Source organism: Moschus berezovskii, chromosome 6 (genome assembly GCF_049115385.1).
Source record: "Moschus berezovskii isolate FMDL1 chromosome 6, NW_MosBer_1.0, whole genome shotgun sequence".
Lineage (NCBI taxonomy): Eukaryota > Metazoa > Chordata > Mammalia > Artiodactyla > Moschidae > Moschus > Moschus berezovskii.
In genome coordinates this window covers 104,521,918-104,535,954 of record NC_142465.1, presented here as the reverse complement: position 1 = coordinate 104,535,954, position 14,037 = coordinate 104,521,918, and the positions used below count along the sequence as shown (strand labels likewise).

General features: G+C 34.8%; 1 protein-coding gene across 1 annotated transcript; it reads left to right on the top strand.

Moving 5' to 3' along the window:
• The first annotated feature begins 1,932 nt into the window (after positions 1-1,932).
• On the top strand, positions 1,933-14,008 carry LOC148777706 (natural killer cells antigen CD94-like). Its single transcript, XM_088837339.1, has 6 exons — positions 1,933-2,044; positions 4,562-4,666; positions 5,160-5,231; positions 5,839-5,990; positions 6,891-7,018; positions 12,382-14,008. Exons 1-6 carry the CDS (start codon positions 1,933-1,935, stop codon positions 12,509-12,511), a joined length of 699 nt encoding a protein of 232 aa, XP_088693465.1. The 3' UTR covers positions 12,512-14,008.
• The last annotated feature ends 29 nt before the right edge of the window (positions 14,009-14,037 follow it).

Below are 14,037 nucleotides of genomic sequence, written 5' to 3'. Positions count from 1 at the left end.
AGCAGCAGTAAAACAGTTTCCTGTGTGGCTACATCCAGAGCACTCTTACTCTTGAATTCTGCTCTCACCTGTCAGAGTCTCTCATACGACAGGCAAAGGCATTATTAGCCTGTGTATTTCTTTTCTTGGCTTATTTTCTGGACTCTTGATGATCAAAATTCTTAAATTCAAACTGCTGTGATAAAAGATAAGATTGCCTCTTCCGAAGATATATACACACACTCTCCAAAAGTTCAGACGCTGTCTTCTAAAAATCAGGTATTTGTTAACTTCCCAGATTTCTATTGTTTCTCAACATGTATTTTTGGAATTTTGAGGGAATTTGGATCAAAGAAACTTAAGTTATAGATGCAAAGACAAACTTGTATATCAATATGTAGATATGTTTAAAAATAATAATATAATTTTATATGATTATATATAATTTTCAATCACACATATATATACATTTATATATCTCTATAAATATCATTTGGGAGAAAAGGAGTGAGTGACAGAGTGGGGAAAGAGAAAAGAGAAGAAGGAAGGGGGAAAGAATTGAAGAAAAGATGCTATAAGAGAAATCAGATGAGTTGGAATAAAGAAGGGATTCTAATTATTATCTCTTTTTAGTAATTTCACTTATACTATTTGATATTACATTATTATTATCACTGATACTGTTTAATTTGACATTTTATAATACCTTGACATTATTAACTGGTATAAATTTGAGATTTAAGGAAAATAAATGAAGAAATATAAAATTCCATCAGGGTAAAGCATAATTAGACATAATTAAACTATGCATAAATTGGATGTATTATCCTTCAGTAAGGGCATAAAAAATTTTCACACAGATTCCTAATAAATTTTCTAAAATGTTTAATCATGAAAAATATTTTTCACATTTTTCAAATTAAAGTTTAATACACAAATCGTTACTTTTAATATTTCACATAGAAATTTAATAAACAATTACAGCAGTAACAAAGGTTAATAAGACGCATCAAGAAATTCACAATACATTGGGGAGACATTCATGAAAGATAAGGTAAAAGGAGATAACTAATTGGATGGTGACAAATGAAAAATAATGAGAAAAATTGGAATAAGAGATGAATTGTTATTGGAAGATCTGGAAATTTTATTAAAGGTGGTAGAATTTGATCTACAGATTATTATGAGCAAATAGAGGAGGAAAATGTACTTGAGAAGGAAGAATTTGAGCAAAACATTGAAATTGGAGAAGTGCTTGTGGTATGTTGAGAAAGAACAAACATGTCAGTGGACTTATGGGGAAAATGAAAATAGATTGAGTTGAAAGATGAGACTAGAAAGAAAGCAGGAACAGGTGAAACTGTGAAAGAATGGAAATGCCAAGCTATAAGGATAAATTTCTGTCGAAAGAATTCAGTAAAGCCATCAGATCATCTTTTGCATTTTTACTTATAGATAAATGATATTAACAGGTTTGCAATTGTGAATAGACAATATTTAAAAGGCCAAAAGTAATATACCACAACTACTTTGCATGTGTGCTCAGTCCCTCAGATGTGTCCAACTCTTTGTGATCCATGGACTACAGCCCCCCAGGATCCTCAGTCCAGGGGATTTTCCCAGCAAGAGTACTGTAATGGGTTGCCATTTCATCCTTCAAAGGATCTTCCTGACCCAGGGATTAGACCTGCTTCTCCTGCATTGGCAGGTGGATTCTTTACCACTGAGCCACTTGAGAAGTCCTACCAACTGATTAAGTAACAGTTAAAAATTAATATTTCTTTATTCTTAAAATATTTTCATATTTGTAATTATATTCTAATCAATCACTAGTTACTCAAATTCTTTCCCAATATCACTTTATTCAATACCAATTTTACTTATGGATTTCACAATTTGCTTGAATTAAAATGTATTTTTTTGTTCATTTTCTTGTATCTCTGCCTTTCAGTAATGGGTGAAGAAGTTGTAACTTACTCCGATTTGCTATTTCAACCATCATCTCAGCCACAGAGGAGGCAAAGACTTGAAACTAACAAGAGAAAAGGTCTTTCATGTTTTCTACTTAAAAAATATACAGAATCATTCATTATCAGGCTCATATGCACACATACATGATCTAATTTTTTTTCTCTTACTAAACAAGGAAAATAAGTGCTTTTGAGGGAAGATTATATTTTTCCCCATGAGAGTCATCACTGTAACTATGTTGTAAACATAATATCAGCATTTTTAGAATGAGTGAAATGTTTGAGGATTGAGATATGTTGTTTATCATTTTCTATTATTTAAGATATCAACACTATATAGTAGGATATTTGGAAAATAGAGAAGTGAGAAAATGAAGAGATAATTTCATTATTCTAACACTGTTGCTGTGAATTAGGGACTATTTTTCTTGTTTTCCTGGTTTGTGTATTTGCTGGCATAGTGTGTTCAAAGTGTACTTTTTCAAGTGCCATGTTTCTTGATACATAAACGCTGATGTTATTACTTTATTGGTGCATATGATTATATGGAGTTCAAAGCTATATCTTCCTATCATTTAAAATTTGCTTTCATTTGTACTTTTCCTGTTGCTAATTTGCAGTCCTCATATGTTTTAAATCAATATGTGGAATGATTAGAAGTGAGCTGTGTATCAGTGTGCTAGTTCTATCTTGTCTTACATCAAATGGAGATTCAATACTCTGGCTAAGATGTATTATTTTAACAGGGACCTCAATTGATTACTTTCCAAGTTTTTGGATTGTTAATTATTACAATACAGTTTATGATATACAGATTCACCATGAAGTTAATGAAGTATTTTAAAATTTTGCTTAATATATTGTTAACAAATTTTAAAGACCCTTTGATACCTAATACACTCTGCTTGTTATAGATTCATAAATTGTTTTCTTTTTAAAATTCTGATGAAGAATTCATCTTACCGTTGTCTGTACTTCTCATCAATGCAGTTACCAATAGACTTATATGGGAAAATCTACTGGTTTGGGAAAACTTTATTAATGACATTATTAATTATATGTATTTGCATAAGTATGTATAAAATGACATACTTCACCACAGTTCATATTTTACCATGGATCAAACAGAATGACTTAGAGTCATTATCCTGTTTTATAAGTTTATTTTTACCTAACAAAGCTTCTTAGATTTTCACTGTCTATAAAGTTCTTTCACAGATGGAAATCAATTATCAAAAAACTCCACAAGGTAAGTTTCATGTTTATACCCAATATAAAAATATAAACAGAGACATGATGGTTAAATGTTCTAGAGATTAGAGTATGTAACTGATGGAAAAGACCAAAACCTTTTCTTCTTCTGATGACAACAGGTGGATTTTCTGTCCCTTCCTCTGTGGCATGTATCCTGTATTGGTGGATTTTGTGTGTTAGGCAGTTTCTTCTCTCTGCCCCAGCTAAGGTCCTCTGCTTTGTACAATTTCAGGGTTTGGGGAAGAAGCTGGTTTTCTGTCTCTTCTCTAGAAGCAGATGGCTTTTGCCTACTGTCAGTGCAGGGTACAGGGTGGGCTTGTTGTTGTTTTTTAGTCGCTAAGTTGTGTCTGATTCTTTGTGACGCCATGGGCTGCAGCTCACCAGGCTTCCTTGTCCTTCACTATCTTCTGGAGCTTGCTCAAACTCATGTCTATTGAGTTGCTGATGCCATCCAACCATCTTATCCTCTGTCATACCCTTCTCCTCCTGCCTTTACTCTTTCCCAAGCATCAGGGTCTTTTCCAATGTGTCTGCTCTTTGCATCAGGTGGCCAAAGTATTGAAACTTCAGCTTCATCATCAGTCCTTCCAATGAATATTCAGTGTTGATTTCCTTTAGAATTGATTGGTTTGATCACCTTGCTGTCCAAGGGACTCTCAAAAGTCTTCTCTAGCACCACAATTTGAAAGCATCAATTCTTTGTCCTTCAGCCTTCTTTGTGGTCCAACTCTCATATCCATACATGACTACTGGAAAAACCATAGCTTTGACTAGATGGACCTTTGTCGGCAAAGTGGTGCCTCTGCTTTTTAATACACTGTCTAGGTTTGTCATAGCTTTACAGGTTTCTCAGGAGGTTGGTAAGGTGATCTGGTATTCCTATCTCTTTAAGAATTTTCTATAGTTTGTTTTGATTCATACAGTCAAAGGCTTTAGTGTAGTCAATGAAGCAGAAGTAAATGTTTTTCTGGAACACCTTTACTTTTTCTATGATACAACAGATATTGGCAGTTTGATCTCTGACTTGTCTGCTTTTAGCCTTGAAAATTTGTTGAAATACTTCACTCTCATATGGCTGCCACTTTTCCTCCTATGCTTTGCCAAAGGTGAAGTAGAGTCTGCGCGCTGTCTGTCCATAGAGTCAGGGCTTTCTATCTTTAGAATTCAGATCACCCGATCACTTTATCAATTCAGCTGCCTCATTCCCTCAATATGAGCTATGATTTTGTAGGTTACCTTCCTTTGCTCTATTTTTAGGATGTGAGCTACATTGCTGTAGAGTTTACTGCACCTAAAACAGAAGCAGAACCCTGAATAAACATTTAGAGTTGATGTTAAAGACGTATTCATCTCTCTATATATAGATCACCCTACTCCACTTTCTTCATGGAAATATGTTGCTGTGTTTCTGTGGATCATTTGCCTGGGGCTTCTTCTGTCCGTTGGATACTTGGTCATTGAGTGTAAGTCAAAAATGAAATAAAAGTTCACTTTTCCATTATTCACATAGTGAAATATGTTGAAGATAATACATCATTTTGATCAGTTCTATTTCTTAACAAAGTAAATATTCTCTGGACAGAACTTAAGTTAATTTCTTAGAGACATATAAAAATGTCCATTTTCAAGCATATCAAGAACATTACATACTGCCTTACTATTTGTTCTCATGTTTCCTTTACCAGAAATATCTTTAAAATCTCTGTGAAAAGCTTTCTTACACTGTTTTCAGAACAATATTTATTTCTTCTTTGATTTATGTCTGTGTGAACTTGTTGTATATGTACTATAATTTGATTTTTATGATTATGACTTTATTACATTTAAGTTCTTTGAAGTAAATGATGTTTTATTCATCATTTTTGTAGCTCTGAATTCAGGACAATGTTTTACCTATAGAAATGTGTCAAATTTTCCTTTTTGAGTTTGAAACTGACTTTTCTGAGTTCTCTTCAGTGAATAAGAAGCCATTTCAACCAGAAGGATGTCCAGGAAATAGCTCCTCCAACAAGGAAGCAAATAAAACAGGTAATTTTGGATGAGTCCCTGAGTCATAAATTTATTTGCAGGAGATAAGAGACAATTAAGTAATTTGTTTAATGCATGTAACTGGATATGTGTAAATATATATATGTCAAATCTATTAAGACTCAAATGATGATTGCCCTATTAAATGACAACCTGAAGTTAAATAAAATATTTCCACAGGCATCATCATTTTGGGGCATATCTATATGATTTCATTTATGCATTTGTTATTGTCTTATTTTTGAAGCTTACAGCTTTTTAAAGATAATTATATACATATTTTATTTTCGTGTGAAAGCAAAGAAAGAATATTATGTTGATAATTTTGACAGTCATATACACTGGATAGGTTTCCTGACACATTTCTAATTTTGTCATTAAAAATTATTTCCTAATATACAGCTTATGAATCTTAAAGACCAAAATGTTTTCAATGAACTGAGTTATTAACTTAAAGATAAATTTAACACTAAATTTAAGTGCACACAGCCTATAATGTAAAAATCAAAAAGTGCTTTTGTTTGTAGATGGTAGATTTGCTATGTCAGCCTATAGATGTGATTTGCCCTGATGGAAATCATTAAGTTATATTTTAAATTTTTAATAGTTTGGAAATACCCTACTTGTTCAAACAACTGGCATCAATATGGAGAAAGCTGCTACTATTTTTCAAGAAACATTTTGCCTTGGAAGGAATGTCGCCGTTATTGCACTGATTTACATTCTGGATTTCTTACATTGAATACTGAAGAAGAGATGGTAAGGACAAGATTTTGTTTTATAAATTTTGGTATCAGAAAATTTTCGGATGACAGCAATCACTCAAGTTTTATATTCTTCTGAATTACTTTCCATAGTATAGTCACCAAAATCTCTGCAATTTGTAATTTTGAATGTGTACTTCAGTAAAACCTGAGTGGTTTTCCTCTAGCACTTGGGGTAAAGTCTAAGTAAAATGTAGATAAGATCACTTGTAGTCTGATTTCTGTCTATTTCTCTATCTTCTTCTGTTGTTAGGGACTCTCCATCACACTGTTCTATGGAAAGTGTGCCATAGTCTCCAACTGTATTGAAGTTATTTAAATTGATCGTGGCTCCCTTATGCGCTTTTATGTCCTTGTTCTGTTTACCTGTGACAAATTTTATTTCCTCTCCCTCCTATCCCAAACTATCTTCTCTCAGTTAATACATCTTGTTTTAAGATTTTAGCTTACTAGATGATCCACTTGGAAAACATCTTTAGTTCACTAAAATTTGTTACAATACCTTGTTAATTTCTCTCCTTCAATCCTGTATTTCTGTTCTTGTACCATGTGTCACTACTACTTATTACATAAGTCAATGAATACTATTCATTTTTTCAGTGCCTAATATGATCAACTACAGTTTTAAGATTTTATGCTTGCTTTTACAACCCATAACTTAAGAAAATGACTAGAATAAAATATGTACCAAAAAATTACTCAGTGAATAAATGAGTTATTAGCTCTGAGCATCCAGCCTATGGCTTAAGAATTTAGGGTTAATCTTTTCCAGATTCTTTCAATATAAAGAACAGAGAATCCAAAGAGAAGTAAAATATGCATATTTAAACTATAATATTTCTCTTTTGCAAGAAAAGGTCCACTTTTTGATTTATTTTCCTCTTCCTCTCTGCAGAATTTTGTAATAAAATTGTCAAAAATGCAATGCGATTTGCAAAAAGAAAAGTTTTCAATTAGCTTACACTACAGCAATAAACAACTGAACTGGGTTTGGCTAGATGATACAAAACTTACCCTGGACAAGTAAGTCTCTTGCTGTTTTAAAATTTCAGTACAGAACAATATTATTTTCTTCCAAATAGAAATATTTAATGTGGATGTGGGTAACATTTATAACAGATGCACCTGTAAGAAATCAATAAGTAAAAGACAGGAAAGATGGAAAGCAAGGAGTAAAATACTTAATAAAATACTAAATACTATACTAAGTTAAATATGTTCCTTTCAAAGCTTGTTGAAATTGCTTATTGAAGTATAATTATTTTGCATTTTAATTAAAGGTAATTGAATAAATAAACTTGCATAAGATTACAAAGTGAGTATGCTTCAGATTTGTCATTTCAATTTCAGGGTAGTTTGTCTGACTGCAAGACATGTGCATGTATTGAAATTTTCTTAAAATGTGCTCTCCAATTCTCTAGAACTCACCTAGTGTGCTTTGTATAGTTTGCTGTCATAAAAAAATCACTACAAACTGGGTGGCTTTAACACACAGAAATTTATTCTCTCAAGCAGAGGGAACAGAAGTTTGAAATCAAGATCTTGGTAGAGTTGGTTCTTTTCTGGAAAGATCCTTTGTCTGAAGGAGCTTGCTAAACTTTTCCAGAGAGAAAGCTAACTGTTGTTGATGATTACAAACAATTTTTTGTTCTGTATATACTGTGGAACTTGTTTATAAAGATGTTATTGTATAAAGGAAATACAGTAAACTTCCATGAAAATACAAGATATTCTGCCAATCCTTGGCATCATTTAAAGACAAGCCAGCCCTCTGTATCTGCGGGTTCTGAATTCTCAAGTTCAACCAACCATGTAGACACAGAGGACTGACTGGGATTTGAGCATCTGTGGACTATGATATCTTGGGGATCCTAGAAGAATCTCCTCACCCCCACATGCTGGATACAAAGAGACATTTGTCTAAACCCCCAACTTTGCTCCTTCTCTGCATCTCTCTGGGTATGTTGCTCTCCCATAAGGATATTCTTATTGGATTTAGGGTACAATCCAGTATGGTTTCATCATGACACTAGTCTCTTTTTTTCTTCCAATTTATTTATTTATTTAAAAATTTTTAAAGTTTATTTATTTTTAATTGAAGGATAACTGCTTTACAGAATTTTGTTGTTTTCTGCCAAACATCAACATGAATCAGCCATAGGTACATATGTCCTCTCCCTCTTAAACCTCCCTCCCATCTCGCTCCCCAACCCACCCCTCTAGGTTGATACAGAGACCCTGCTTGAGTTCCCTGAGACATACAGAAAATTCCCTTGGGCTATCTATTTTACAAATGGTAATGTAAGTTTCCATGTTACTCTTTCCATACATCTCACCCTCTCCTCCCATCTCCCCATGTCCATAAGTCTGTTCTTTATGTCTGTTTCTCCATTGCTGACCTGCAAATAAATTCTTCAGTACCATCTTTCTAGATTCTGTATATATGTGTTATTATACAATATTTATCTTTCTCTTTCTGACTTACTACACACTGTGTAATAGGCTCTAGGTCCATCCACCTAATTAGAATGGACTCAAATGCATTTCTTTTTATGGCTGAGTAATATTCCATTGTGTATATGTACCACGACTTCTTTATCCATACATCTGTTGAGGACATCTAGGTTGCTTCCATGTTCTAGCTATTGTAAGTGTGCTGCAGTGGACATTGGGGTACATGTGTCTTTTTCAATTTTGGTTTCCTCAGGGTATATACCTAGGAGTGGGAAGGCAGGGTCATATGGTAGCTTTATATCTAGTTTTTAAAGGAATCTCCATACTGCCTTCCATAGTGGCTGTATCAATTTACATTCCCACCAACAGGGTAAGAGCATTCCCTTTTCTTCACATCCTCTCCAGCATATATTGTTTGTAGACTTTTTGATGATGGCCATTCTGACCAGTGTGAGGTGCTATCTCATTGTAATTTTGATTTGCATTTCTCTAATAATAAACAATGTTTAGCATCTTTTCCAGAGAAGGCAATGGCAACCCACTCCAGTACTCTTGCCTAGAAAATCCCATGGATGGAGGAGGTAGGCTGCGGTCCGTGGGGTCGCTGGGTGTCGGACACGACCGAGTGACTTCACTTTCGCTTTTCACTTTCACGCATTGGAGAAGGAAATGGCAACCCACTCCAGTGTTCTTGCCTGGAGAGTCCCAGGGACGGGTGAGCCTGGCGGGCTTCCGTCTGTGGGGTCACACAGAGTCAGACACGACTGAAGTGACATAGCAGCAGCAGCAGCAGCAGCAGCATCTTTTCATGTGTTTGTTAGCCATCTGTATGTTTTCTTTGGAGAAATGTCTGTTTAGGTCTTTTTCCCACTTTTTGATTGGTTTGTCTTTTTTCTGGTATTGAGTTGAACGAGTTGTTTGTATACTTTGGAAATTAATCATTTGTCAGTTCCATTTGCTATTATTTTCTCCCATTTTGAGGGTTGTCTTTTCACCTTGTTTATAATTTCCTTTTGCTTTGCAAAAGCTTTTAAGTTTAATCAGGTTCCACTTGTTTACTTTTGTTTTTGTATCCATTATTATAGAAGGTGGGTCATAGAGGATTTTGCTTTGATTTGTCTTCGAGTATTCTGCCTATGTTTCCCTCTAACAGTTTTATAGTTTCTGGTGTTACATTTAGGCCTTTAATCCATTTTGAAGATGCAAAAATCCTCAACAAAATTCTAGCAAACAGAATCGAACAACACATTAAAACAGATCATACACTGTGAGCAAGTTGGGTTTATTACAGGGATGCAAGGATTCTTCAACACACACAAATCGATCAATGTGATACACCATATTAACAAACTGAAAGATAAAAACCATATGATAATTTCAATAGATGCAGAAAAAGCCTTTGACAAAATTCAACACCCATTTATGAGTAAAACTCTTCAAAAAATGGGCATAGAAGGAACCTACCTCAATGTAGTAAAGACCATATATGATAAGCTCACAGAAAACATTACTCTCAATGGTGAAAAACTGTAAGCACTCCCCCTAAGATCAGGAATAAGACAAGGGTGCCCACTCTCACCACTATTATTCAACTTAGTTTTGGGAGTCCTAGCTATAGCAATCAGAGAAGAAAAAGAAATAAAAAGGAATGCACATCAGAAAAGAAGAGGCAAAGCTCTCACGGTTTGCAGATGACATGATACCATACATAGAAAACCTTAAAGATACTATCGGAAAATTACCAGAGCTAATCAGTGAATTTAAAAAAGTCATAGGAAACAAACTCAATACACAGAAATCACTTTCATTCCTATATACTAACAATAAAAGTCAGAAAAAGAAATTAAGGAATCAATCCCATTCACCATTGCAGCAAAAAGAATTAAATATCTAGGAATAAGCCAAAGCCTTTGACTGTGTGGATTACAATAAACTGTGGAAAATTCTGAAAGAGATGGGAATACCAGACCACCTGACCTGCCTCTTGAGAAACCTATATGCAGGTCAGGAAGCAACAGTTAGAACTGGACATGGAACAGACTGGTTCCAAATAGGAAAAGGAACCTATTGTCACCCTGCTTATTTAACTTCTATGCAGAGTACATCATGAGGAACGCTGGGCTGGAAGAAGCACAAGCTGGAATCAAGATTGCTAGAAGAAATGTCAATAACCTCAGATATGCAGATGACATCACCCTCATGGAAGAAAGTGAAGAGGAACTAAAAAGCCTCTTGATGAAAGTGAAAGAGGAGAGTGAAAAAGTTGGCTTAAAACATTCAGAAAACTAAGAACCAGATCATGGCATCTGGTTCCATCACTTCATGGGAAATAGATGGGGAAACAGTGGAAACAGTGTCAGACTTTATTTTTTTGGGCTCCAAAATCACTTCGGATGCTGATTGCAGCCATGAAATTAAAAGACACTTACTTCTTGGATGGGAAGTTATGACCAACCTAGATAGCATATTCGGAGAAGGCAATGGCAAGCCACTCCAGTACTCTTGCCTAGAAAATCCCATGGATGGAGGAGCCTGGTAGGCTGCAGTCCATGGGGTCACTAAGGGTCAGACACGACTGAGCGACTTCACTTTCACTTTTCACTTTCCACTTTCACACATTGGAGAAGGAAATGGCAACCCACTCCAGTGTTCTTGCCTGGAGAATCCCAGGGACAGGGGAGCCTGGTGTGCTTCCGTCTATGGGGTCACACAGAGTTGGACACGACTGAAGTGACTTAGCAGCAGACAGCATATTAAAAAGCAGAGACATTACTTTGCCAACAAAGGTCCGTCTAGTCAAGGCTGTGGTTTTTCCAGTGGTCATGTATGGATGTGAGAGTTGGACTGTGAAGAAAGCTGATCACTGAAGAATTGATGCTTTTGAACTGTGGTGCTGGAGAAGACTCTTGAGAGTCCCTTGGACTGCAAGGAGATCCAACCAGTCCATTCTAAAGGAGATCAGTCCTGGATGTTCATTGGAAAGACTGATGCTAAAGCTGAAACTCCAATACTTTGACCACTTCATGCGAAGAGTTGACTCACTGGAAAAGACTCTGATGCTGGGAAGGATTGGGGGCAGGAGGAGAAGGGGACGACAGAGAATGAAATGGCTGGATGGCATCACCGACTCGATGGACATGAGTTTGAGTGAACGCCGGGAGTTGGTGATGGACAGGGAGGCCTGGCGTGCTGTGATTCATGGGGTTGCAGAGTCAGACACGACTGAGCGACTGAACTGAACTGAACTGAACCATAAAATATTATGACTAAAATATGCAAAATTTCTTCCAATATATCTACTTTTAACAGACATGATTTTCTAACATAATTTTTGTTATATTAAGATTTTGGATTTACTTAAAATTCTGAGTGATTATGTATTCATTTCTAATTGCTGCATTTGTAGTAAATGTATGCCCCTTTTCAGGAATTATATGATATATTTCTTTAAATGCTTATAAATTGCTCTGATTCTCACTGACATATCCAAATATTTAATCTTTTAAAACTATTTTCTAGACTTATCAGTAAAGAGGAATCTGATCTTTACTCTGGGGTAAATTTTCCCAGGAGAGAAAGAATTGTCATTAATGATTCATGATGATTTTTTTTTTACTGTATATATAATAAAATGTTTATAAAAACATTAATGTATAAACAAAATATAGTAGACCCCTGTGAAGATGGAAGATACTTTGAAATTGTCTGAGGTCACAAAGATGAAAGTCAGAATTGAAGACATTGTTAACACTCCAATTCTAGATTTAATATGAAATTTCAGATGACAAAATATTCATTATTTTATTATTAGAGAACTGAGAAAATGATATTTCTACTTTTTTATAAGTATGTCAAAGTATTATGAATTTAAAAAGTACAATTGATACATAAAAGAATTTCAGAACTTAATGGAAAGTTTTTTTTTTTTCTAGGCTTCAACTTCCAGGACATGAGAATGCTAATAATAAATGTGCACACATAAAATACGGCCAGATAATTGCTGAAGATTGCAATAGTAGTGGTGGTTATTGTATCTGTAAGAAGACAATATATTCAGATTAGATAAAGTGCCTGAGATTTTCCAGTGAGATGACTTCAACTATGTAAAAATGTGTTTAGCTAAAAATAAATGTCATTAAACATTGAAGTCTATATGTTATTCTTTAACTGTAATCCATAATTTGTAACAGGATTAATACAATAAACAGTATTTTCGTAACATTGGAAAATTGTTGTTTAATTGTTAAGTTGTGTTTGACTCTTTTGTGACCCCATGGACTGTAGCCCACCAGGCTTCTCTGTGCATGGGAATTCCCAGGCAAGAATACTGGAGTGGGCTGCCATTTCCTTCTCCAGGGATCTTCCTGACCCACAAATCAGACTCAAATCTCCTGCATTCCAAACACATTCTTTACAACTGAGCCACAGGGAAACTCAACATTGGATAGTACAGAGAAAATAAAGAATATGAGGGAACATTATTGAGATAGAAGTATGAAGGAAATTCCCCTATTACTGGGACAGAGGTACTAAATAAATCAAGTTTTATTCAGGTCTTCCAGTACTTTCAAAATAAATTTTATCACTTTCAGTTCAGTTCAGTTATTCAGTCTCATGCTTTTGTTTGATTTTATATAAAACACAACTCTTTCTTTGCCTTATTATGGTCATCTATCAGAGAAATAAATAGTTAAATAAGAAGACCCTGATGCTGGGAAAGATTGAAGTCAGGAGGAGAAGGGGATGACAGAGGATGAGATGGTTGGATGGCATCACCGACTCAATGGACAAGGGTTTGGGTGAACTCTGGGAGTTGGTGATGGACAGGGAGGCTTGGCGTGCTGTAGTTCATTGGGTCGCAAAGAGCTGGACACAATTGAGTGACTGAACTGAACGGAAGAAGATAAAATTGTCTCATAAAATGAATCTCAAAGAAAAATTGCATTTTTGATAAGCTAGAAAATAATGATTTAAAAGTGGTTATAGAGAGCCAGAAGATGTTAAAACTTTGTTAGCCACAAAAATTATCAATTCAAGAAATGAAAATGGATAGTCTCAGCAGGAGTGGAATAAATAGTATTTATTTCATTCAAAAACAAGATTTTTTTTTCCTGTCACTGGTCAGGCACTGAGTTTTAAAGACTGGAGATCCACATTTGTATAAATCAAAGAACTATGTCTACTTTCATAGAGCTTTCAAACTAAATGAGAGGACAGATATTAGTAAAGTAATCACATTGGTAGATTCATAATATAAATAAGTTCTTAGGGGGAAAAGATAGTGAAAAAGGGAAAAAGTAGTTATCAGATTATAACAAAGAATTTGATCTAGACTGAGAATTTAGTGAAGAACTCCCTGATGTGGAGAGATGAGAAATTAATAATTTTATTAAAGGAAAAGAGAAGGGATCTGGGAGTTAAGAGTATTTCAGAGACAACCAAGCAGCAGGTGGAATGGAGATCAGGGTGACTGAATCGCAGAGATGGAAAACAGTTTGGTGTAATCCTAAAAGAGGGAAAAAACCCAGAAAACACAAATCTTTGAAAACTGTGAGAAATTCTTGACTTCTTTAGGGTATTTTCAACCT